The 25,354-nt window shown below is 35.8% G+C and overlaps 2 protein-coding genes across 19 annotated transcripts in view; both read left to right on the forward strand.

Annotated features, from left to right (window-relative positions):
* LOC138113370 (sodium channel protein type 1 subunit alpha) overlaps positions 1-14,464 on the forward strand; it is a 63,313-nt gene extending 48,849 nt beyond the window's left edge. For 11 of the 15 annotated variants that reach the window (XM_069021527.1, XM_069021530.1, XM_069021528.1 and 8 more), the window contains exons 21-26: positions 2,756-3,037; positions 9,667-9,720; positions 10,199-10,336; positions 12,057-12,161; positions 12,519-12,789; positions 13,170-14,464. In XM_069021527.1, coding sequence (XP_068877628.1) covers positions 2,756-3,037; positions 9,667-9,720; positions 10,199-10,336; positions 12,057-12,161; positions 12,519-12,789; positions 13,170-14,338 — 2,019 coding nt within the window. In that variant the 3' untranslated portion in view covers positions 14,339-14,464. The remainder of the gene's footprint in view (positions 1-2,755; positions 3,038-9,666; positions 9,721-10,198; positions 10,337-12,056; positions 12,162-12,518; positions 12,790-13,169) is intronic. The other 4 variants (XM_069021535.1, XM_069021540.1, XM_069021539.1 and 1 more) reach the window with 1 other exon arrangement.
* A 3,830-nt stretch (positions 14,465-18,294) lies between these two features.
* The window catches only part of TTC21B (tetratricopeptide repeat domain 21B), a 35,313-nt gene continuing 28,253 nt past the window's right edge, over positions 18,295-25,354 (forward strand). Inside the window, exons 1-6 of one of the 4 annotated variants that reach the window (XM_069020775.1) lie at positions 18,295-18,374; positions 18,563-18,692; positions 19,694-19,804; positions 20,992-21,158; positions 23,316-23,438; positions 24,911-25,068. In XM_069020775.1, coding sequence (XP_068876876.1) covers positions 18,354-18,374; positions 18,563-18,692; positions 19,694-19,804; positions 20,992-21,158; positions 23,316-23,438; positions 24,911-25,068 — 710 coding nt within the window. In that variant the 5' untranslated portion in view covers positions 18,295-18,353. The other 3 variants (XM_069020779.1, XM_069020778.1, XM_069020776.1) reach the window with 3 other exon arrangements.

Genomic DNA, 25,354 nt, shown 5'->3' on the forward strand with positions numbered 1-25,354 from the left:
CTTTTAACCTTCTACAGACTCTTTCCAACAAGATGAGAATGACAATTTTTATTTGCTCAATTAATGCATTAAGAAATGCTAATTGACCTCTTTTCTGCTTTCAGTTCACTTTTCAATTGGTTCTCCCTTTCTTCTGTCCACTTGCTGTAGCTTATGTGTGTAGGTGTTGTCTGTGTATGCATGGGTGCTATCCCGGATACATATTAGGTTAATATCCTTGTTATCCTGAGATACCTCAGCTAATTCCTAAAGCAGATACAGAAAAAAAAAAAAAACAACAAAGAAAAAAAGTAAACCAGAAAAATGCTGTTAAGGCAATCACTTCCAACTGTATGTGTTGAAGAAATTAAAGACTTCTTCCTGAGGACTTTACAGTCAGATGAGCATCTGACCAACGTGTAAAAATACAGTTTTCATTGTTGGGGAAAAAAAATCAAACAGAAAAAAAGTGCAAACAGAAAACAACTTCTAAAAGTTTTAATTTTCTTTTCTTCTTTTCTTAAAAAACCTTCCAGGGGGACTGGATAGCTCAAGGGGTTGGTAATAGGATACAGAGCCTTTCATCTCTAGGTCACCAGTTTGCATCCAGGCCAGGTCAGTAGTGACCAAAAATTGTTACCATTTGATGGATTTTCAGTGACCTATATTAAATAAGTTGTTGGAAGCATTGTTGGAACAGTTGCTGGAAGCTGTTCTATTTTCATCCAAGAAGATGTGGCTTATCTTTTCATAGTCTCAGTGGTGAGACTGCATTACCTGTTCATCTAAAGATGCAAGAAACATTGATGCTTTTTGTAGAAATCTTTTTTTCTACGACTATTATCAATTCATAATTGTTGTAACAGTTATTGTTGCTGTTAGTATTCTGCTGCCTGTTCTGGATCTGTGCTGTGGTTCAATGGATGTCAGGGTTGTTATAAAGGTAACTGCTACAGGCACTCAATTCATGCAAAACCATTCTTTGTGTGAGCAGAGGTAACCTTAACTTATTTGAGCTGCAGAACTAAATCCCCATCTTTCTTTCTTGACATCTTTATTTTCAGGTTTTTCATCAAGACTAAACAGAGGAATTCAATCAGTGTAACACATCTGGAACATTTTTATGAGTGGGGAGAAAAAGAGATAAGACAAGCACTAGCTGGCCTAGAATTTCAAAGCAGCAATAGCCTAATACAGTGTCATAGATCAGGTCAGACTTGGAACAAATTTCAGAATTTCTAATTCCATTTCTAATTTTTATGTTGTTCTCAGTTCCATTAAGCTAAGTAGCAACAGATTTATCACTGGGATCTTTTAATCACCAAAACCACAAGATATTAAAAAAAAAAAAAAAAAAGAAGAAAGAATAACTAAATTATTTTTTAAATCATGGTTTTATAAAAGATAAGGATTATTCTGTTACAGGAAGGTCCCATTTCTACTGTCTGGCAATGGAGGAGACCCTTCTAAATGAAAAGAAAATATGGCCTGGAAATAACATTTCTACCTAAGATCTCTAAACAGGATCTAACTCCTGGCCATAACATTTGGGAGGAGGAGGGGAGGAGGGTGCTGAGTGATGAATAACACAACCACAATATTCCACTTTCAAAGACCTTCTAGAGGCTGTGAAATACAGGTAGTAAGACTGAGCAGTTCTAAGCTTGCTCACAACTATTTTGGTAGTGGGGAGGATGCATCTGTATCGTAGGGAAAAAAGATGAACTAAGACAACTTAATATATTCCATTATCCATGCCAATCTTTTCCTGCCTTGCTGCAGGACTTAGATGACCAAGAATCAGAGCCCTGCTTTATATTTTATTTTGCCTTCCTACCAGGTCCCAAAAGTTTACAGAAGAAAAAATGTAAAATTTAAAATAAAACATAACTTGTAAATGAGAATCTGGAATTGGATACTTAAGGAAAAATAATTTCTCATCACAAAAGTTTTGATAGGTCTGACAGACACATGTGATTAATTACTGTAATATCAGAACAATACACCTTTAAACTACATCAGGTTTATTGACATCTTGCCTGCAAGTGTCTGAGAAGGCAACCCCCCCAAAAGTAATTAAAAATGCAAAATCAGAAGTCCTAAATACATCCTTTTTTAGATAAATGAAGGGTATTGCTAACTTAATACATGAAAAAACAAGACTGGAGCTTGAAATAAATTATGTTGATTCAAGTAGACACATACTGCAAACCTGTCTTGCTTTCATATACAAAGAAAATAATCTTTGTTATAATCTTGCATGGAACAATAAGGCAATAAAGTTCTGTATTTAATTCGCGCATAATTCTTATATGTAGAGCTTAGTTTCTAGATTCATGGCATTTGTGTTTTCAGCTTGAATTTCCGAACTCTGTTGATCAAATCTAAAGGTTGTCATTTTGCTTTAAACATTTTTTAAGCTATGATTTCATGCATTTTTAGAATTTTATTATGTCTATATTTTTCATTTAGCACATTTTTCTTTTTTATCTAGAACACATCAGTGTCAGGCATCACCTTACTACTTCCAGGTCTTCTTTTTTGATTTTCTATTAATTATTTTCATGTTTTCACTCATTTTCTTTTCATTACATGTACTACTGTTAATAATGTAAAAGAACGATGCAATGCTACGGTTATTAATGTACTGCTTTAAAAATTACAGTATTCGTTTCTGAATAAGCCTTTATTAAGGAATGGTGAAACAGTATACAAAAATATATTGCTGTAAATATGCTTATACTCTTTTCTCTTTCCCCCTGTATTTGTGTACTAGGTGGTTGTGAATGCCCTTTTAGGAGCAATTCCATCCATCATGAACGTGCTTCTCGTTTGTCTTATATTCTGGCTAATTTTCAGCATCATGGGAGTAAATCTGTTTGCTGGCAAGTTCTACTACTGTGTTAACACCACAACTGATGAAAGGTTTGAAGTCGACCAAATCAACAATTTTAGTCAGTGCGAGGAACTCATAAAAAACAATCAAAGTGCCCGATGGAAAAACGTGAAAGTAAACTTTGATAATGTAGGATTTGGGTATCTTTCTTTACTTCAAGTAGTAAGTGATCACTCTTTATATACCTTTTCCTGTTTATATGCAGTAGTGAAAAGCAATTCTAGCAACAGAGAGAAAACATTTACCTGATGATTTTTATCTGTGACTTAGTAGTACTGCTACACTGGTAGTTGATTACTCTTTTCATCATAAGCAGCAAGTAGAGTCTATTATGATGAATAAAGAATTTTTAGGACACCTAATGACACATCTTCCTATTTATGGCTCCCTTAGTCCTACAGCTCCTTCTAATATTTAAAGTTTCTAGAAGTACCTAGGAATGGTATTCAGGTATCTAAATATTTTAAGTTTTCCAGTTGCTGAAAAAAAAATCTCCATTGGTGTGATTAAGTCACAAAGAATTCCAGGTAATAAATTTCATCTCAGGGATGTGGCTGCCACCAGTGCAGACCTATGTGATATAAAAAGCAATTTCTCATTCAGAAGAGAAATAAGAAAAGAAAAATAGCACTCGATACTGTAATCTATGAAATATTTTCCTGATATTTCTGTGCACAAGGACCTCATGGAGTTTAGTTGGCAAAAACTGAGGGAAGAAGAAAGAAAATATATGCAGAAAGTTACTATAAGTTTATGCCTTCGCTATCAAAAATTGTGTCCTCACTACCCCGTCTATCTTTGTATTTTGAAGTAGCTAACAATGTGACCTAGCTTTAATCAAGAAAATGAGGGACTCCAATCCCTGTTGTGTACCTTCAGCAAACTCTATGTATTTTTTTTTTGAGGTTACTCTCCAACTCTGCAGTATCTTAGGTTTCATTTTTATTGCTTTTAAATAAGTTTCTAGCTTTTATGTTGTTTATATAAAATCTCAGTAGAACAAATCATTAACATGATGGAGTGGTGTGGACATTGTCCTGCACAAGGTCTAAAACACTAGTTCTGAGCAGTATGAACTGCCTCTCCCAGCTAATACAGCATCTTACTTGTGTGATTGATAAGTCTATCAATTTAAATTTCATTATGATTACTTACTTTACTGTCACATCAGGAAGGAGTGGAGAGTGACCAATAGTACTAAAGAAATAAAATACTGAATACAATTTGATTTTGATAACTAAAGACTTTAAGTATTTATTTTCCTTGCCTTATTTATGAAATCTACTCACCCAGGGAGGCAGAATGCTTCATTACAGGTGTTCAGGAGAAACAAGACATCAACAAAGCTTTTTCCAAGTAGTTTGCAACTCTGTTTCTAGTAGTAATCTATTCTACTCTGAGACACAGGTAATTATTCTAGGTTCATTTCATTCCTGGCTTTGTGGCCACAATCACCACCCCTCAGCTACTTGCAGTCATATCTGTTTCAGTGTCCTGTCAGGCTATGCACAGATTATTTAATCTTCTATTTGTTGAAAAGCAACAACTGTTTCTTACATGAACACTTAGATTCTTAAATTACTGGAATTTTTTCAGAGGCAAATTAGGAGAAATTTGCCAATTGTTCCCACAATTCCAAAGGAAAAATTAATCTAGACCTACCACAGAGGGACGTAGCTCTCACAGAGGACAAGCCAGTTGTTTGTGCAGTATCTGCAATGTAGAGATTTTGCAAGAACATGGGACCCTCACTTAATGATGGGGGATTTTTTGTGTGAGTAGAATGTCCATGACAACAGCACTTAATTTTTCTGTATTGCTAAAATGCTTGTAAAAGCACGAAGGATTTTTTTGTTTGACATACCAGAAAAAAAGGGGCATTTCTGTCACTGCACAAAACAGAAACTTGGCCCTGCATCTTCTAGAGTTTGGTAAGTAAGCCAATAATAGTTATTTTGCAGTTATGGAATGATAAGAGCCCTAGGACCAAGAAAGAATATCAGCTTGATTTTCAGCTAATGCATTAAAATGTGTAGAATCTATGTTTTTTCACCTTCAAGAGAACAAGGCCACAATTAATCACTGTTTGAGATTCTTACATTGCTTTCTCAATCAAAAAACCCCACTGATAACGTGATTTTCTATTTGATATATAAAGTACTTTTGATCAAACTCTAGGACAAGACTCCAAAGCCATCATGTCCAAAACAAACATGAGACATGAATAGGTATGTCATAGCCCTAGATTTTCCTACCCTTCCTAAACAGCTTGCAGCAATAGAAAGATGACTAAATGCTAAGGTACTAACTAGAGGTATACATTACTGAGTCAGAAACAAGGATAAATGTATTGCAAGTTTAGTATTTGACCTAAAAGTATATATTGAGCATGAAAAATCTGATTAGGAAATCATGTGGATATGCTTTCTGTTAGCCTAATGTTATCATTAATGGCCTTTCTACTGAAGTCATTTGGTTCTCCACCTTAACAACCTCAGGCACAGATTTTATTAGTGCTGGACCTGAGAAAATAACCCCAGGGAGGTCAATGCCATTTTTCTAATAACAATCTCTGTGAAGAGTATCAGTGCATGAATTACTGATACAAGGCCAGGAGGCTAGAAAATAAATACAGAAAGCTTCCTCTTATTCCCCATTATTTCCATTCTCCATTCTGCCCTCTGGCTCATGCCCTTTGAGTCAGTCAAAGAATGTTGTAAATCCCATCAGCTTTTCTGGGTTACAAGAACCATAAAGTAAGTCCTTACTATCTGTATCACTGGCAGTTAGTACCATTTTCATGACAAAAAATTGAAATGAAAACAAGCCAAAAGAATTTCAACCCAAGGCATTGAGGACCTTATTATTCTGGGAAAGACATAAAAGAATCCCGTGAACAACTTTTTTTTAATGTTTTTAGCAGTATATGGGTCTGTTCATCACAGAAAACCCTTCTATTTTTAAGAGTGATATGGAAAAGAAACATATATTTCACAGAGAAATGCTCAAAAGCAAAGGGATAATTTCAGAAAGAAGTATTCTAGGTTCAAATTATAGAAATGTGTGATAGCAACTTCTTAAGCAAAAGGAACTCTCTAACAAGCTCTCTCTTGAGTTTGCTTAGCAGTAATGGTGGATGACTTTCCTGAATGAGGGGCCTAAGAAAAGAACATTACCTAATTTTTGTTTGACATTTCTTAGGTTTTTTTCTTTCATGGGAGGGGTTTGTGTGGAAAATATTCAGTATTATAGCAAATTTATAATTATTTCTGCCCAAAAATACAGCCTAACAACACATGTCATTGATAAAACCAAGTTCTATAGACTTTGTTGATCAGAGTGTTTTCCAGAATTCTTACTTAATTTGGAGTATATTTATTCATACCATCAGTCATATAAGTACACATTTCTTCTATGAGAATGTTTTTCTTCTATAATACAGCGTAGATCATGTTGGTTTATGTGGATCTTCAACATTCTTTTTTCATTTCTTGGTCTGAACTTGCTTGAGTATTTCTCTGTCTCTAAAGAGAAGCATCAAAGCAGAGACAGATCTGCTGGAGAAATTCCTTTCACAATTGTCATGCATCAATGGGTGAAGAGGAAGAGGCTGGTGTACACAAAGAGATGTGGCATCTGCCCTGATAATTTTATAGCCTTATGCCTTTTAACTTGAACCTAGTATTTGGATTCCTTGGTAAGTAAATCTCCCAAAGGCCTGCTTTTACCCTGCTAGTAAGGGTATACCCTGCTTACCAGGACAAAGTGTGACCCCAGTGGGTCTCAAAGCACAATATTATACTATACTGTTGTTATGAATATCAGTAGAAAATACATCTCTTGAAGTGTATGGTAAAAAAATCAGAAGCTGAATTCTAAGGCTAGAAGTTTAGGATACTTTCAAAGTTCAAGCAGGCTAGTATTTTAAAAGCAAGATGCTATTGTATCTCCAAAAGAGATTGTGAATCTTCATGGTGATTATTTCTGGTAAAGAAATTGAGTGGTGAAACTCCAGCATGACTTCATTAGAAATTATTTATCAGGGTGGAAAAAAAAAATCTATGTATTTTTACCAATAGTAAAGGAGATGGGGGATTTTTGTTCTGTTGTTTTTTCTAACTATGTTTGAATCTGCATTTGAATATGTGTCATTGAAATTTCCTTGGGGGAAAAAACATTTGGAACAGATGCTGGCTTCAGTTATACTGCTGTAATCTTTGAAATCAATTAATTACTCCTGATTTAGAGTCGCTGAGAATATACAATATATTTTATATGGTAATATGCTGAACAGAAACTAATAATTTGATCTCTTGGTCATTTTCTGTGTTATTTTCTATTCAGTATACACAAACACACAAATGATACCTTATTTCTGTTAAAGAGAACACATTGCAGATAAATATAAGCAGGTCTATGCATCTACAGTAGAAATAATGCTTTCAGTGAATGTGATGCCTTGACTCTCTTAATTTCTTCGAAAATTTTAATATCTTAGAGTTTTATGAAACTCATTGTGGAAAATACAAGATAGCAATATGTTATATTTCTATTTTTCCACCCCCACACTGTTTTCAAGTTTTCTTTTTAACAACAGCAACAACTACAATAATATTAATACAGCTCAGTCCTTCAGCTCTATTTTCTATCACTAGTTGAAAGGGTATTGTCTGTTTATAGTGCAGTACTTCAGTGACGATGGTGAAGCTTAATATTTCAAAATTAGTCTATTTTTTTTCATTGACTCTATTAGTCTAGGCTACACCAATAAATTTGCAAAAATCCCAATAATAATTCTGTTTTGCCTGGAGGATGATATGCAAAGATCACCGTGGGTTTGAATCTGAGGCAACAGCGCACACTTTGCACAAATGCCGCTCCATCATTTTCATCATCTTTCTGAAGTAAAAGTATGCTCATTATTTTCACATGGTGTTTCAGACTGAAGTGCTGATTTCAAGTTATGACATTCCAAAAAATGCAAGCAGTGTACAAACACAGAAACAACAGTAGCACTCTAAGACATGAAGTAATCATCTTGTCCTATTTAGACCTTGTTAGATGAAATACTGAGTCCTGTTTTGGTTGCCATTTCAAGAGATGAACTAGTGTAAGAGAGCCCAGAGGAAAATAATGAGAGTGATCAGAGTTCTGGAAAACAAGATTTACATGGAAAGATTGAAGGAACAGTGATCACTACTTAAAGAAGAAAGACAACAACAATCAGTTTGCAAAAAGTAAAAGATGCTACATGAAGGTGATTGCTGCAGTTCTCCAGATATGTAATGGCTATGATAAGTGAGTCTTAAATGGCAACGGAAGGATGTAAATATTAGGAAATAATAAAAGCAAGTGCCAGAATAAATATTTTTTAAAAGGTTGTGGAGTGTTCACCATTAAAAGCCTTTGAGGACAAATTCAACATATATTAGTAATTTACATAGAGTAAAGCTTATCTACCTCTCCTAATCCCTTACAGTCCAAGTATTCCACGAGGACTTTAAATTCTTCAGCTGAGACATCTACTTGTTTCAGATTTATTCTGGATTTACTGGTCCTCTGATACTACAGTTTGATTTCACCATTGTACTGTTAGTTGCCTGAGCTTCATATTTTCTGTGTTGACTCCAAGGTGTCAAAGTTGCTGCACACTGGATTTGCATCTAAGGATAATCATGCTCTTTTCAGTATTCCACTGTAAAAAAGTGTAAGGGACCTTTTATTTAAGAAAATAATTTCTTCTCATGTAAAGTTCACTTCAGGATGATGCCAAACTGCTCTGTGTCCTGCATAAAAAAAAGGTTTTTTGAAACTTTCACTAGAAATGAAACCTCAAGATGATGGTCATACAGCAAAAAACACGGATGAAGAGTGTTCCATTCCTGATTCTATTCTGCAACTGGTGGCAATGAAAATGAAGGAACCAATGATCTGCAGCCTTGTTTTGCAAAATTTTAATGAGGATTAAAGAACAGAGAACTATTTCCTTTTTTTGCTTTATTTTTGGGTACAACTGGATTAAAAAACAATTGATTTCTACTTGGAGATGTTGCCTAGTTAAAAGAGAACTAATTGCCACAACAGAAAAAATTACTTTATGTTTCGAACATTCTGATGAAGCAATCTACACCTAACTGTCAAATATAAAAATTTACAGATTTTGGGCAGAGGAAATAGTTACAAAATTTCACTAAATGCTGTCATTTATGAGGCATATAAAGTATTCAATGCACATAAACCACTTCCTGCTACTTTAGGTTAGGATGTATCTGAGAGATCTAGGCTTTGTAAAGCACAATACAATATATTTAATGTGAACATAGAATTATTAAATCTGGTAAAATCTTTCAAAGTAGATTCTGATTGATAGGAAAACACCTTTTTTGAGATTATAAAATTTTTGGTTTCCTTTTGTTGACACCTTTTTTATTTGGTAGGGTGGAACTACATATAAGTGTTCATTGGTGGCAACTCAGTTACATAAGACTGTACACCCAGCTGTACATAGCTTTTGCAGTTGACAAGATTTGATGAACTAAAATGCCTTCTACAGTTTTTGGTAATTAGAAATTAAAAATAAGTTAATCATACTGCTTAAAATGTTCATACCAAGACAAAGTAATGGGATACACAGCAGTATGTCCGATGAGCAGCTGAATAGAAAGCCAAGAGACAAAATTCTTTAGAAATCTAACGCTAGTAATTATTCCTGGTGCTGTACTGAGTTGCTGGAAATTATTAAATGAATTGTCTTTAGGCTCTATGCTTAAACAGGTGTGTACTGTTTACAGGCTACATTTAAAGGCTGGATGGATATTATGTATGCAGCTATTGACTCAAGAGATGTAAGTACTGCAAATGTTTTAAATTATCTTTTTTTTCCTGAATTCTATCTACAAGTGTGTATTTATCTTATTTATCTTATAAGCAATTAATACTTATTTATCTCATAAGCAATTATTATCCATACAATAAAATGAAAACAAATTAATTAGAATGAGGTTCTAATAAGCAATTAATACTTATTTATCTTATAAGCAATTAATACTTATTTATCTTATAAGCAATTAATATACATACAATAGAATGAAAACAATTAAATTAATTAGAATGAGGTCCTGTGGTAACAAAATGTAGAAAACTGAATGCAAACTGCCAGATACTATCAGCAAGAGGTGGAATAGACAAAATATATTAATATAAGTGATAGGAATATTGTCCAAACACAAAATATTGAGGACATTTTGCACAAGGTTGCCACTTGTTTGGCTGAAATTTTCACATCAAGTCTTAGGAATGATATTTCAATTTTTTTTTCCTTAGGTATTACAGCAACCCAAGTATGAAGACAACTTGTACATGTACTTGTATTTTGTCATCTTTATAATTTTTGGGTCTTTTTTCACCCTGAATTTGTTCATTGGTGTCATTATTGACAACTTCAATCAGCAAAAAAAGAAGATAAGTATTGTTTCATTTCCCTTCTAAAGATATTCTAAAATATTGCATTTTTGCAGGTGCATGATATATGGAAAGTACACCCATAGCTTGTTCAAAATTGAAAAAGCTGCAGTATACTAGGACATAAAATCATACCTGCAGCACTCATTAAAGTCATAAGATTTTTCATTTAGTGAGTGGGACAGATCCTTCTGTTGTCTTCCTCAAGTCATCTGCTTTTTCATGACTAACTTTATGAGGTCTTCTTGCATGATCCAACCCCTCAGTTAGGTCCCTACATTAAAGCACTCATAATTTCTTGGGTTTTTTTTCTTCTTGATTTGTAGTTATTCTATGAGCACACAAAAAATAGCTTGCTGGTCGTGAAACAAAGAATTATTTCATCACACAACTACAGATGCTTTTTTAATGATCCCAAGTATTCAAGTTCTACTTTGTGGCACTGAACAATCTGAAAGTATACAGAGCAGGAGTGGTTTGTAACTATTTCAGGACCTTTTTCTATTGTTTCACAGTGCAGATGTAGATAATCTCACTGGTATAGATGGTCTGACTATGAGATGCTTGCCTTTAAAATTATTTTCTGTAAATAGATAAAGCAATGAAAGCTCAAGGACCGAAGCAGCTATGAGTTACTAGTTTACTTATACTTTACTGGGCTGCATCACTTTCTTTGGGTTTATGTTAATAATGAGAAATACTAAGCAAGATTTTTGGAAGCTGTACATGGTAGAAACCTAGAGGTATATGGTTAAGGAGCCTGTCCAGCTTATGGTCCATGCATTCCCACATCTTCAAGCTTCCCACAAACTCATCCACAAAGGTCTGCTTCCAGTCCTATGTGTGCACTGGCATTCCTGGAATTAGATATCTGCAAGTATCTCTTATCAAGGTAAAAAATTTCTACAAGAAGTATGGGAAGTATCATAGGTTTTCATTCAAGCTGTCTCTTAAAGAAGGTTACTATAGATTTTGGTTAGGTTACTATGAAAGACCCATAATTCCTCCTTTGTCTTCACTGCCAGACTTCAAAGGCAGGTTCATGCTTTTGCTAAACAGACTTCATTGAACATGGATGCTAATCAAAATAAAAGATTTAAAAGAGAGCATTTTGCTGTTAATAGGGTGTTTCAGTCTTCAGCTAAGTTTCTCCAAAGTCTGATAATCCATCTTCTCAAGAACCTTGAAGACTTTGGGTCCCAATGCTAATGTGACTGCAAAACTAGAGATACCTAAAGCACATTCCTGTACTGAAAACCTGACTTTGTCTCTTTCCTTTGTTTCACTAAAATCACAGTTCTAAAGTGACAGTATTGAGCAGCCCAGACTATCTGAGTTTATCTCAAATACTATTTACAGTATCTCTTCCTATAAAAGAAAATAGGTACTGAAAATTATTTTTTCTTGGAATTCCATGAAAATAACTGTAGAAAACTGTTGCATTGCTTTTTTTTTGCTTTTTTTTTGCTTTTTTTTTTTTTTTTTGAGAGAGAGATGCAGTACTGGATGTCCAGACTTCCAGACTAAATGCTTAGATTGTAGACAGTTTTAGATTGTAGACAGATGCATTAGATTGTAGACAGATACATTTGATAGCTAAGAGATTTTTTTCCCAATTTAGTCGTCTTGATTTTTGAATCATTCAGTCATATTTCTCAAAGAGTTTTCTCAGCACTGCATATAAATGTGATTATAACCAGTTTTGATTTTATGTTTTTACTTTGGAGGTCAAGACATATTTATGACAGAAGAGCAGAAGAAATACTACAATGCAATGAAAAAGCTGGGATCCAAAAAACCACAAAAACCTATACCAAGACCAGGGGTAAAATTATTTATACACATCAGACAAATAGCTATTTACAAAGAGTTTTTATTGATACAGAGAGGGCAGAAATATACCCAAATGAAAATTATCAGTAACTAGTGCATTAGTCAACAGAAATGGAAAATAAAAACAAAACCAAAAAATTATTTTCAATTTGCAACTATTTTATGTATGAATATGCAACACAGGAGGCTGAACTAAGTTGTTGTATTTGAGTACTCCACTTAAGACCACTAGTTGTAATTTTATTGAAGTCTCATAAGCCTTACTGCATGTGTTTTTCTACTTTCTTCTAACAGGAAAAAAAAAAAAATACAGTTTGTATTGGATGTTTCTTTTTTCTTTCTTCCTCAGAATAAATTCCAAGGCATGGTCTTTGATTTTGTGACACAGCAAGTATTTGACATCAGCATCATGATTCTCATTTGTCTTAACATGGTAACCATGATGGTAGAAACTGATGACCAGAGCAAAGAAATGGAAAATATTTTATACTGGATAAACCTCGTGTTCATTGTCCTTTTCACTGGAGAATGTGTCCTGAAATTAATTTCACTTCGCCATTACTACTTCACTATAGGCTGGAACATTTTTGATTTTGTGGTTGTCATTCTCTCAATAGTAGGTAAGTCTTGTTAATTAAACCAAAAAGAAGGGAAAATGAATATGAGGTGAACTTTTACTTGACTAGAACTATATGGTGAGCTTTTCCAATTGCAAGATTTACAGCCAAGTCATTCAACTTTACATTTTTACTTGTTTTATTTTTACTTTATTTAGCTAAACCAACCATCAAAACTATTATGATCATCCAACATATATTGCACCTGCAAATATTAAGTACAACTGCTAAAACAGAAATTATGCAAGTGGAATCTACAGAATATCTTTAATTGCTACGTAAAACCACTGATGTTAAAACTATGTTTCTAAATTTCTATTGTGATATGGAGATTAAGTGGTAATGTACCTTGGTTTTCTTCTTTTCTTTTTTTTCATTTTTAGGTATGTTCTTAGCAGAGATGATTGAGAAGTACTTCGTATCCCCCACACTATTCAGAGTCATCCGACTTGCCAGAATCGGTCGAATCCTGCGCCTCATTAAAGGCGCTAAGGGAATCCGCACTCTGCTTTTTGCTCTGATGATGTCTCTTCCTGCTTTGTTCAACATTGGGCTGCTGCTCTTCCTGGTCATGTTCATCTATGCGATATTTGGCATGTCCAACTTTGCCTATGTCAAGAGGGAAGCTGGGATTGATGACATGTTCAACTTTGAAACGTTTGGCAACAGCATGATCTGCCTGTTTCAGATCACCACGTCCGCTGGCTGGGATGGTTTGCTCGCCCCGATCCTTAACAGTGGAGAGCCAGACTGTGACCCCAACAAGGCTCATCCAGGGAGTTCTGTGAAAGGTGACTGTGGCAACCCTTCTGTTGGGATTTTCTTCTTTGTCAGTTACATTATCATATCCTTTCTGGTAGTGGTGAACATGTACATCGCTGTGATTTTGGAGAACTTTGGTGTTGCTACTGAAGAAAGTGCTGAACCCTTGAGTGAGGATGACTTTGAGATGTTCTATGAAGTCTGGGAGAAGTTTGATCCTGATGCAACACAGTTCATGGAATTCGAGAAATTGTCTGATTTTGCAGCAGCACTTGAGCCTCCTCTTCATCTACCCAAACCAAACAAAGTCCAGCTTATTGCAATGGATCTGCCCATGGTGAGCGGTGACAGAATTCACTGCCTTGACATCTTGTTTGCTTTCACAAAGCGTGTCTTGGGGGAAAGTGGGGAGATGGATGCCCTCAGAATACAGATGGAAGATCGGTTTATGGCATCCAATCCTTCTAAAGCTTCCTATGAACCAATTACAACTACATTGAAACGAAAACAAGAGGAAGTATCTGCTGTCATCATTCAGCGTGCTTACAGACGTCACCTTTTAAAACGAACAGTAAAACAAGCTTCCTTTATCTATAACAAAAATAAAACTGAAGGTGGGGCTGGTCAGGGTATGAAAGATGAAATCCTTATTGACAAGTTAAACGAAAACTCATTTACAGAGAAAACAGATATAACCGCATCAACAGCAGTTTGTCCACCTTCTTATGATCGTGTAATGAGGCCAGTCAAAGAAAAGCACGAAAAGGAAGAGAAAGATGGTCAAAAATAAGAGCAAATAGCAAGCAAAATCATATATGTGCAAAGTAGTTCATAGCCTGTAAGGATCATGTGTTTGTGTCAACAGGGCTCCTGAAGGAGGTCTATGCCAAACTGACAATTTTTACAAATATACTGTACATTAAAGGTCAGTGCCTATTAAAAGACAGTGACCCCTTGTCAGCGACTGTGACTGTGATAAGAAGAAACAACCTTGACAGGAGGTTACTGTTCTCACTACCAGCTGACACTGCTGAAGAGGAGAGAAAAAAATGGCTATACAGACTGTAGGGACCAGTTAAAGGGATGTAAAACCAAGTATTTGTGTGCTTAGCATAAAACAATATGATAATTGTATCCACTGTTTGCATTTCAACTGCCACATACTTCATATTTTTAAAAAATCTGTGTTGGTGGATTCATCTTGTTTTTATTCATACGTTGTTTCTTATATGTGACTATTTTTGTAAATGGGGCTTCTGTTGGGGAAGGGAATTAAGTACACCTTTACAGGTACAAGGGCCAGGTGTTCTATTATACGACTAATATACACACAGAAATTATTTGCATGAAGGCATGCTGCACTTATAGACCATGCATGAAAATAACATTAAGTCACAAAGAACAACAGGTTTTTTTAGTACAGTGTTTCTGGAAAGGAATAACAGATTTTGAGGTGCTTAATTAAAATATTCATGTTGTATCATGTTCAAACAAGTCTTAGTATGCCTGTAAAGTCCTCTACAACTCACAAGAACAGTAAATATGGTTTACTTTTTGCACAGACCATTAAGTTTCAGAAGGTGCAAACTTCTTCCTAGGTCTGGAGTCATGGATTTTGTCTTTGTCAAATGTCTTTCTGCGTACGAATACTAAATGAATCTGCCTCAGCCCTCCAAATTGATCAAAAAGAGCCCTCTATAAAGTTGTTCTGCTTTATCCTGCAGTATTGTTTAGCCATCTTCAGCTCTCAGTAAGGTTGATGTTGTACACGTTAATGAAAAGCCCTCTGCTATGTAAATAATTTTTAACCAGTGGTGCATGTTTGAGCAAACAGATAATGACTTTAGCACATTTATTGCATCAAATATGTACCACAATAAGTGTAGTGCGCAAGCGTTCAACAGGTAAAATTACGTATTATCTACCATAATAGATAGTTTGGATGCAATCAGTGCATGTTTCTATTGCCTATGCTGCTATTCCTTTGACTGACCAGGATTCTTAAACATGGGAAGCCATACATCAGAGCTAAATGAAATAAACTACTCAAAAAGACCTCATTCCTCCATACCATTAAGCAATATTTTGCAGCTATTTAGGAGCTTGTTTTACATTTCTGAATTTTCAGTGAAAAAAAAGCATATAGTGTATATCCAAACTGTACAGACATGTTGAAAACTACTAGACCTGTTGAAAATAATGTTAAGATTTTATAAGCAAATATAAATACTGTAAAAATCATTTTATTTTATTTTTCAGCATTATGTACATAAAACAGGAACTGAATTTTATCTTCAGGTTGATGTCACACCATTTTTGTTACTTTCTGTCCATATCTTTTCACACAAGAACTCCAGAGAACAAGATATAACTAAGTGAATGGATACCTGTAGGTTCTTATTTTTTACAGTATTTGCCAACATATCAATAATTTCTGCGAAATAAGTTCATAATTTGCTTCTAAAAAGCTAAAGGGTTTTTTGCAGTTGGGAAATGGTCTAACGTTCAAATTGAATGTCTAAGCAGTGCCTGCATCATGAGTTTTCAGACACAACCTTTCTTTCACAGAATCCTGAATCTTTTCTCATATTTATTCACTGATTTTTTTTTTTTTTTTACATTCATGCTGCACTAGAACAGTTCTAAATGTTATCTAGGGTTCACAATATTTTTTCACAAAGAGAAAGTAGCAAAATTGTATAATCCAACACATCAGGACATTTTATGTTTCTTACACAGGAAAATTAAATATAGATTACTTTTATTAAAATTATTGACTAAATCTGTATTAGTGAACTGCATGCAGGAAAATGCTATTACCCTAACTGATGCTAAAGAACATTATTAATGCGTCAAAATAATAAAGATTACATTTTTTATTGTACTTTCCTTTTGTGTTTATTATCTGACATTAATATAAAAGAGGTATGCTTCTAAGCCACAGCATGAGAGGATACTGAAAACAGCCAGCTATGCTGTTCTTCCATGTAAGAAAATCCTTGGGGCTTGCTTGTTAGTCACTAATTAGGAATTTCTTTTTTAATGTGTGTTAGATAGTGAGCATGATGCTTCTGCATTTATCAGTAGTTCTGCCCTGAGTGACTTCATGCAGCAGCTCCATTCAGCGGGGTGCACAGCCATGGAATATCAGAGCTGTCCTGAGTGTGTCCCAGGAGGCTCAGGGCAGTTACAGGAAAGAGAAGTGGGCATTCAAGAGTTTACAAAGACAAAACGAGGGCTGAAAATAGTACTAGATCCATGACATTCCCCAGCTTGGATTGAGAACCAGTTTATTCTTGCTGGGTGCTGTTCACAAACAGGCTACAGAGCATCTCACATTTGAGCCCATTTCTGAAAAAGGCAAAATGGTGTTGGAATGAATAAATCATCTGTCTTTTCCTCGGGAATTTTAAGAATCTCTCTGGCAGCATCACGTTCCTAGAAGCAATCATTTGTGAATACCGATATGGAAAAACACAAATGCATCTGGAAAGTGGGCCTGTTCCTTATTCTTTATCAATTGCTTCAGTGAATTTCTGAAAATATTAATTTTATATGTTTACATAATTTTATACTGCATTCCCCTGCAACTTACAATGAAAACACTCAGAGGTGAATACTGAACTTAGTAAGAAACCAGTTTATGACCAATTGTAGTCTTTACACTTGCTTCAGTGGCTAATGCAGAAACAAAATTTCATAGCATTTTCCCTGAAATTCATCAAAAATCTTTCAAGGGAGGGAAATTTTTCTTTGTAAAACTGTTCTGAAATACATGAAGAAAAAAGGAGTCTAGAACTTTGATAAAAAATGCCTAAGTATTGAAATGAACCAATAAATATTTTCAGATTAATATGTGGACAAAATATGTCTTAAAAGGTTACCTTAAAAAGTACATAAAAAATTACTTGTTTCTCATACCTCTTACAGGTTTTAAATATCACAGAAGCCTAAATGTTGCTTCAGAACAAGTCAAGCATAACTTAAACATAGCAGGACATTCAGAGGATTGTCTTGGCCAACAAGAAAACCCAACTATGCTTATTGCATAGTGCTTCTTTGGCACCTTCCTGATGCTGGGGATGAGAAGTGTGTGACACCGGAATGCTATGTGTAATGGTCTCGCTAGGAAAGGTCACTCTGAGCACTCTCTGCTAGAAGAGCCAAACAGCTGCTCCTACAAACTCAGCACAGGATGGGTTCGGCTCCTTGGACTTGGTGGCATTACTGGTGGCTTTCCTGCTGGACGGTCTGCACACCCATCCCAAAGGAACGCTCTTTAGCATCCTTTGTTTCTGGTGTCTCGAAATGATGGCTGAGGATGCTTTCACCTCCAGAGGAAAACCTGAATTTTACTAGTCTTTGCAAATCTAATTCTGCAGGAGGAAAGAAAGGAGGGAAAAAAGATGAAGTTTCTCTATCTGATTTGACCCTATTGCTATTGTATTTCTAAGAGAAGTGTCACATAACTTGAAGTACTCGGTTACATTATGAAATGTGGGCCACTTATTCGTATGTTCAGCCAAGAAAAGCAAGGAAATAAACAGATTCCCAAAGCTTCCATTCGGCATTCCGGCTGTGACCGCTCCCGAGGCACATCCGCTCACCCGCCGGCAGGGGGCGCCAAGGCGCTGGGAGCCGTCCCGCCGCTCCCTCGGGATCGCCCCGCGGTGTCCTGTCCCGCCCCGCCGCCTTCCAAGAGTTTTTCTTCCCGTGTCTCTCCCGCCTCCTTCCCGTCCAAGCCAATGGCAGGAGGCTGTCCTCACCCTTCCGGAGCCCCCCCGCAGTGGCGTCGGGTAGCAACGATGGACGCTGAGGTGCAGCAGGTGGGCGCCACCGCCGTCCCGCCCCGGCGGAGGGAGGGAGGGATGGGGGCGGCCGGCGAGCCGCAGGAGGGGCCGGGGGAGCCGGGCAGGAGTGCGGCCGGGCCGGGCCGGGCCGGTGGGCGCGATGTCTCCGGGGCCGTCCCGGGTCGAAGCGTTGGCACTGGTGACCCGTGGCCGCTTCCCCGCAGGCGCTGCTCAATTACTACTGCCAGGAGGGGCGCTTCCAGCACGTCCGGGCCGCGGCGGACGAGGCGCTGGCGCGGCTGGGCGGGGACCCCGTGCTCCTCTTCTACCGGGCCTACGGCGCGCTGAGGACAGGTACTGGGGCGGGCCCGTTCCTCCCGAAACGCTGGGCTTCCTTGCCTCGCCTCCCAAAGCTCAGCCGCTAGTCTGCTGCACAGGGAAAAGCGATGTTACGGAGTCTGAATGTATTCCATGTTGAGTAAATTACCAGTGTGTTATTATCTGTCACCGCTCCTCCTTAGTTTGAGTGAAAGTGATCGGGACAGCATCGTGCCAAAGTGAGAAATAACAAATTTTTTTGGTTTTTTTTTTCATGGTTACATGAACGTGGGTCAGGTAAGTGGGTTCCTTAGTGGGAATTTGAGCCCTGCCCAAACACATACTGCATTTGATTAGAAAGTCACTAGTGTTTTCCAGCTAATAGCTCTTCCTTTCAAAGCAGCTGTGTCTAATTTTGTTGTCTCCTCTGTCTCAGGGAAACTGACAGCTAATACGTATTGGGGGGATCTTTGTGTAAATTATACTGTTCTGGGAAATTTATTTAGCTACATGTGTATTTCAAGGATGTCACAAAATATTAGCAAGTAACTCAACATGGAGGAGGGCTGAGACTAGTCTGGGAAGGTGTTCTGGTTTTGAGGTAGTGTGTTTGTTCCCAAACTCCCAGATGTTCTTGTTTGTGTAAGAATCCTGTCATTTTTCAAGATACTGTCTGTTCTGCTGATGTTCAAAATATTTGCACAAACAAGGTAAAAATCCTGGCTATATAAAGAAACAGGAACAAAAAGAGCTGCTCAATGCCCTGTATAAAACAAGTAAGAAATATGATTTTCATCTTTATCACAGTTGGCAGAACTAGCACACAATTCTTTTCAAGTTCTTTGCATTGAGGTGCTATTTTCTTTCCTGTGTCTGTTTGAAAGATGTACACAAACAAGTGAAAGTGGATATAGGCATAATGAACAAAAAGCATGGAAGAAAAAATAGAAGAGAAAATTTAAGTCAAACTGATGTTTGATGATGATATTCTTTGTCTTGAAAAGTGTTATAGCTTATTCTGTGCTTGTTTTCACTAGGTGATGTCCAAGAAAGTATTCGACAGTTGGAGTCTATTAAAAACAAACAGGAGGTGTCACTTTGTACAATGATGGCTCTGATTTATGCCCACAAAAAGAGCCCTAATCCAGGTATGCTCATTAAGATATGCTGTTTCATGTTTTAAACAGCTGTGTGTGAAGGCCTGAGAGTTGCAGGCTAATTCTGCCTATGTTAAAAAGGTTTGCTCTGGCTTTGCATTTGACATAGGATCTATTACTGAATTGAGTGATGCTTACCAAGACTGTAAACAAAAATACCAAAACCTCAAAACTCTGAAGCATAAGAGTGAATGTTAAAATAAAGCACCCAAACCCAAAATCTGACTTATCTCCTATGATGAAAAATCTTTGAAGGAAAAAAGAAATTGAATCAAGCTTCCTCTGTTTGTTGTTCACTCATGTCTAGTATTGATGCTTCTGAGCAGAACTGCAACTTGAACAGTCTTTAAAGCCACGCCATTTCTATCTTTCAAGTTATCCTGACCATACAAATGGAGAAAAGAATTTTTTGAATTTTGGTATTCCTTTCTCCCACCTAAAAGCTGGGGTGATTTTGTTAGGAATTAACATTCTCAAAGTAAGAGTTGGTTTATCAGGTACATTGAGTGGTTGCTGAACTTTTGCTGCAGTATCTTTCTCACTGTGCAGATTTATAGCTGCTATTGACAGTTTGTTAAGCATATATGATGTGAAACAGCTCTGACTAATGGCATCACTCTTACTTGAGTCCCTGAGGATTAATACTGCAGGACAGCAAAATTATCCTGGATCTCAAGACTCTCTGAGAGTGAGAGCCTTTCCCTCATTCATTAGGTGGGTCACCATGTCATCTCAGGAGATCAGGTTGGCCAGGCAGGGCCTGCCTTTCCCAGTGCCTGGCTGAGCCTGATCCCCTGGGAGTCGTATAGGTGCTGTGTGATGGCACTCAGTAATCTGATCCATGACCTTCCCTGACACCAAGGTCAGGCTGACAGGCCTGTAGTTTCCCAGATCTTTCTTCCTGCCCTTCTTATAGATGGACATCACACTAGCTAACCACCAGTCATTTGGGACTTCCCCACTTCTGGGACCTCCCCATCAATCATGTTGATGAGAACTCTTTTCTGCCTTTTCCATCTGTACCTGATAAATATTACTAATTGGGTGGGATTGCCTGCATGTTCATCAAGGTACAATACAGAAAACAGTGTTTGCTTTGGAAGCCCTTGGCTTATGTGCTGCTCCTTTGTAATATCTTGAGAGGCTATCAACAAGAGCTCTGAACAAAACCTTTGCAGATCGAGATGCTATTCTAGAGCTGGATGCAAGACTGAAGGAACAACGTAAATCAGCAGGACAGCAGGCTCTGTACTATGCTGGCTTGTTTTTGTGGCATCTTGGTCGTGAGGACAAAGCCCGTGAATATGTTGATAGAATGATCAAAGTTTCTGGTGGTGGTAAAGAGGTAACTGGTTTTTACCTTTCTTTAATGTAAAAGATTAATAGGCATTAATGCTGTTAGGAGGTTATTCTGAACTATTTTGTGTTCTAGTACTTTCTTTCTTGATGTCATAAATTCATTTGACACAGCTGAGTAAACTACCATAATGATATTTTGTCGACTACTATTCATTTTCACTTAATAAATAATAGAAAATGGCTTAATAAATGAAAATAAATCACTTAATAAATGGATATAATATGCAGTTAAGCAAGTATTGCTACTTGATACCAAGCCGCATAATTCCTAGCAAAAAAATAAGCATCTGGATCTGAAGGCTCAAAAATACCCGAAGGATTTGGGTTTTAAATTTTCAGCTGTTGTTAAAGGCAAAATTTGCCTAGGTTTTTACTGAAATAAGTGTTGTATATAGCATTGTCTTTGGCATTTATATACAGACATCACAATTCATTAGAATCTTGTATCTCTAAAGAGGTTTCTGAAAACTTATTAACGTCATGTTTTTAAGGCGGGTATCAGCTTCAGTTCAAGGAGAGAAACATGAAAAACTGGGGGTATTTTTTGTTGTCAAACATCTTTGAGGCAGAGCTGTTAACATTGAAGCCATAATTGTACAGTAGTATTAAACAAAAATGTTCCTCCTCTGTGTGGTTCAGTACTTGTTCAATTTGTAATGGTTGATCTATTACGAGTTAAAATCTGCAACTATTCTAAACATTATTTTCTGAAATTATGATTTAAGTAATGGCTTAGCTTTCAAACTAACAGTGATTATTAATTTAAATTGGTAGTTATTTTAAATAACAGCTAATTTATTGGCTAATTTATGCTAATGTAAAAATAACTCATATTAGTGGAGAAATAATGAAGGACATCACAAAGCAATAATATGGTAATTCCTAAAAAGACTAATGATAGTTCATTTTGGTGAAGCAGCAATATTTATGACTTTTTTTATTGAAACAATAGTTGTTTGTTTTTGTTTGCTAGTTTTTGTTATTAGGAAATACTGTTTGGATATGTTGCTTAGTATGAAATATTTCTAGCTGATGTATTTAAAAATATTTGAAGTAATTAATTTTTTTACAGACGTGCATACAGATGAAAAAGTACATTAGTATTTAAATATATATAAAAAAAATTTAAGTTCACTTATGATTAGCTCTTTTTCTAGTTTCACAATACAAAATTATGTTTATATGTTTACTTTGATTTTTTGAAACATGGTTCACAGTGTTTAAACTTGGTCAAATAGGATTTGCTTAGTGTATACTTTTTTGATACAATACTTTATGTACTCCTTATATGGAAATACAACACCTGCCTTTATTTAAAAAAATGATCAAGTATATAAAGTTTAGCTGGTTTCCATTGCATAACAAAATCATGACCCTGATCGTTAGCAATTACAAAATATGGCTCTTCTACTAACCTTTGAGTTTTAAATACAGAACTCATTTCTTTAATTTTATGTTCTAAAGAAGCTAGTGATTTTTTTGTATTTTAAATACATGTTTTGATGGCAATTATAATTTGATTAAATAGTTCAGGACTTCAAAATATGTGTTCCAAACATTAATTATAGCTTAAGTGAATAAGACCTAAGAGAAATAAATCTCATTCATTACAAGTAATAAGTTCTTCAAGGAAAAGACACATTGCACCTTTTAAAAGTTTGGGTGTCCTTTTAATAATACTTTTGAGGATTTGAGAAATGTTAAGAATTTTGTCTTTTACATACAAGTTTTTCTTTTTAGTCAGGAAGTAGAAGAAAAACCTCAATTTTCTCACTTCTTTCAGCACAGTATGTTTCTCAGTGTCTCATATAAGCATTATCTTAAGAAAACATTGTGCAGAAATGTTACAGAAAATATTCTGTCTAATGTGATCATTTCTGTGAGTTTTTGTTCTGACTGCTGAATATGTTAGACTTGTTTGTTGCCACTGATGTTTTTTTCTATTTCTGTAAGTAAATGCACTATTTTATTAATTTAACTCTGGAATAAATTACTAAAGTTTTAGGTTATGCTAAAGGGTGGTTATAATTATGTCTCTGAAGTAGTTATAAGTCCTTTATTTAGGTTATTTCTGCTTATTGTATCTTGTATAATTTTCTATTGCCTGGTTAGCAAAGAATTCCAATTTGTATTTTGTTCACAGGGGTTAATTTTGAAAGCATGGCTTGATCTCACCTGTGGGAAAGAAACTCACATTAAAAAAGCTCTGAAATATTTTGATGAAGCACTGCAGGAAGGCAATGATGTTTTTGCACTGCTTGGTAAAGTAAGTTTACTTCATTATTTTGAATCTTCGTAGGTGTCATATTAGTCTTGTAGAGTGATTAGAGAGATGCTGAGAAGAGTAGTACATAATGAGCTTGTCCAAGGAATAGAAATACAGCTCAGACTCTGTAGGTACTTTAGGGTTCTTTAGACACCAATGTAAAAATAAAGGTATAGGTTAAATACAATCAATCTAAACTTATATTGTGGTTATGATTTTGCTATGCTTACAAGAAAACCTTTCTATTCATGTATTTATATATACAAAATGAGTTTCAAATCACTTGAAAATTTAAAAATGTGTGGTCTCTTCCTTTTTGCATGGGACACCTATGCACATTACAGAATTGCTGTGTGCCAAAAAACAGTAGTTAAATACTATAGTGAGATTTTTTTTTTTAATAGTGTTAACACTCCTTTTAAGTTGTCATTAGTTTGTTTCGTGTGTTCGTTTGTGTTCATAGAATCATCAATGATTATATTTCATTAAAGGAGTGGCATGAATTGTTTTCTTTACACGTTTTCTGTTTCAGAGCATATTACTTTATATCACAGACATTGTTACTCATTAACATGATGTTTGTTTAGCATTCTAAAACTAAATGTAGAAAAATTGTTCAGTGAATATTAGAAGAATATCCTGAATTCAGGAGAGTGTGCACAATGGTATTTGGTTAGGTGTGTGTGCTTGGCTGCACGTGGACCACTGAATTAGATTAACAGTATATGTCAAAAGTAGTTACTGTAATTAAGTTTCAGTCAGGCAGCTATCTCACTAGGGCTTAAGAAATTAACTCTCAGAAGCTACTGTGTTTGCACCATTTCTGTCTTAAAAAGATGAAATAAAATGACACACATACAGTCACCTGGAATATGGTAAGTAAATTCAAAGCAGCAAAGCAAAACAGGGTCTAAGTCCTAAATTTATTTCTAGTTGAATTTATTTAAACCTGTGATATTTGACTTCTGAAGTAGTTTTGTATTTGTAATACCGTGCAAATCACATTGCAGTTAGAAAATTGTTAATTCTGGCAACAATAGTTACCTGCTCAGTGTGGGTTTTTACATGGTACATACCTCAGGTCTTGAATAAATGTTTTATCAGTGGGTTGTGTTAAATATCCCAGAATTGTGGGATACTTCATACAAAGTTATTTGAAACCTAATAAAACAATTTTACTCTTCAGCTATGTCTGTCTTTTTCTTGCTTGCAACTGATTAGTAAGTTGTAAATACTGCAGTTACCTTTGTTAGAGTGTGCTTACCACACACACCAGGCTTTACACATCATCCTTTGCTATTTGAATGTTGCAATGTGTCTAGTTGTCATTGATACTGAGGTAAAACTATTACTTCACTAGAGAGTTTTTTCTCCCTAGCTCTTTTTCCTGATTTCTGTATGAAAGAACTTCTGAATCCTCCCACCTGTGTGAGTGTACTGGCTTTTGATATGGCTCCTTTTCCTTCCATTAGGCACAGTATTTTGAGGTTCGACAGAATTATTCAGGAGCTCTGGAAATTGTGAACCAGATAATTGCAAACTTCCCAAACTTCATTCCTGCTTTCATAAAGAAAATGAAGCTACAACTAGCCTTGCAGGACTGGGAGCAGACAATTGAAACAGCACATAGGTTGAGTATGAAGTAGCACACTACTAAATTATTTTCTTGCCATGTTTACACTCTAAGGACACTTTGATACAAAAGTAGATAGGTTTCTATTCATTGTTAATGAATCTGAATTACTTGCATCAGTTTTTTTAAAATAAATTTCAAGTGAATTAAGTTTTATTAGAACCCAGCCTTGCAATTCTGTGAGGATACTACATCAATACATGAATCTGTTCTGGATGGAAGAGGGTCTTCCTTCAGATAGGCATGAAATAAGAGCTGTGCTTTTATTTGAGATCCATGATGT

The sequence above is a fragment of the Aphelocoma coerulescens genome, chromosome 7, assembly GCF_041296385.1.
Source record: "Aphelocoma coerulescens isolate FSJ_1873_10779 chromosome 7, UR_Acoe_1.0, whole genome shotgun sequence".
In the NCBI taxonomy this organism is placed as follows: Eukaryota; Metazoa; Chordata; class Aves; order Passeriformes; family Corvidae; genus Aphelocoma; species Aphelocoma coerulescens.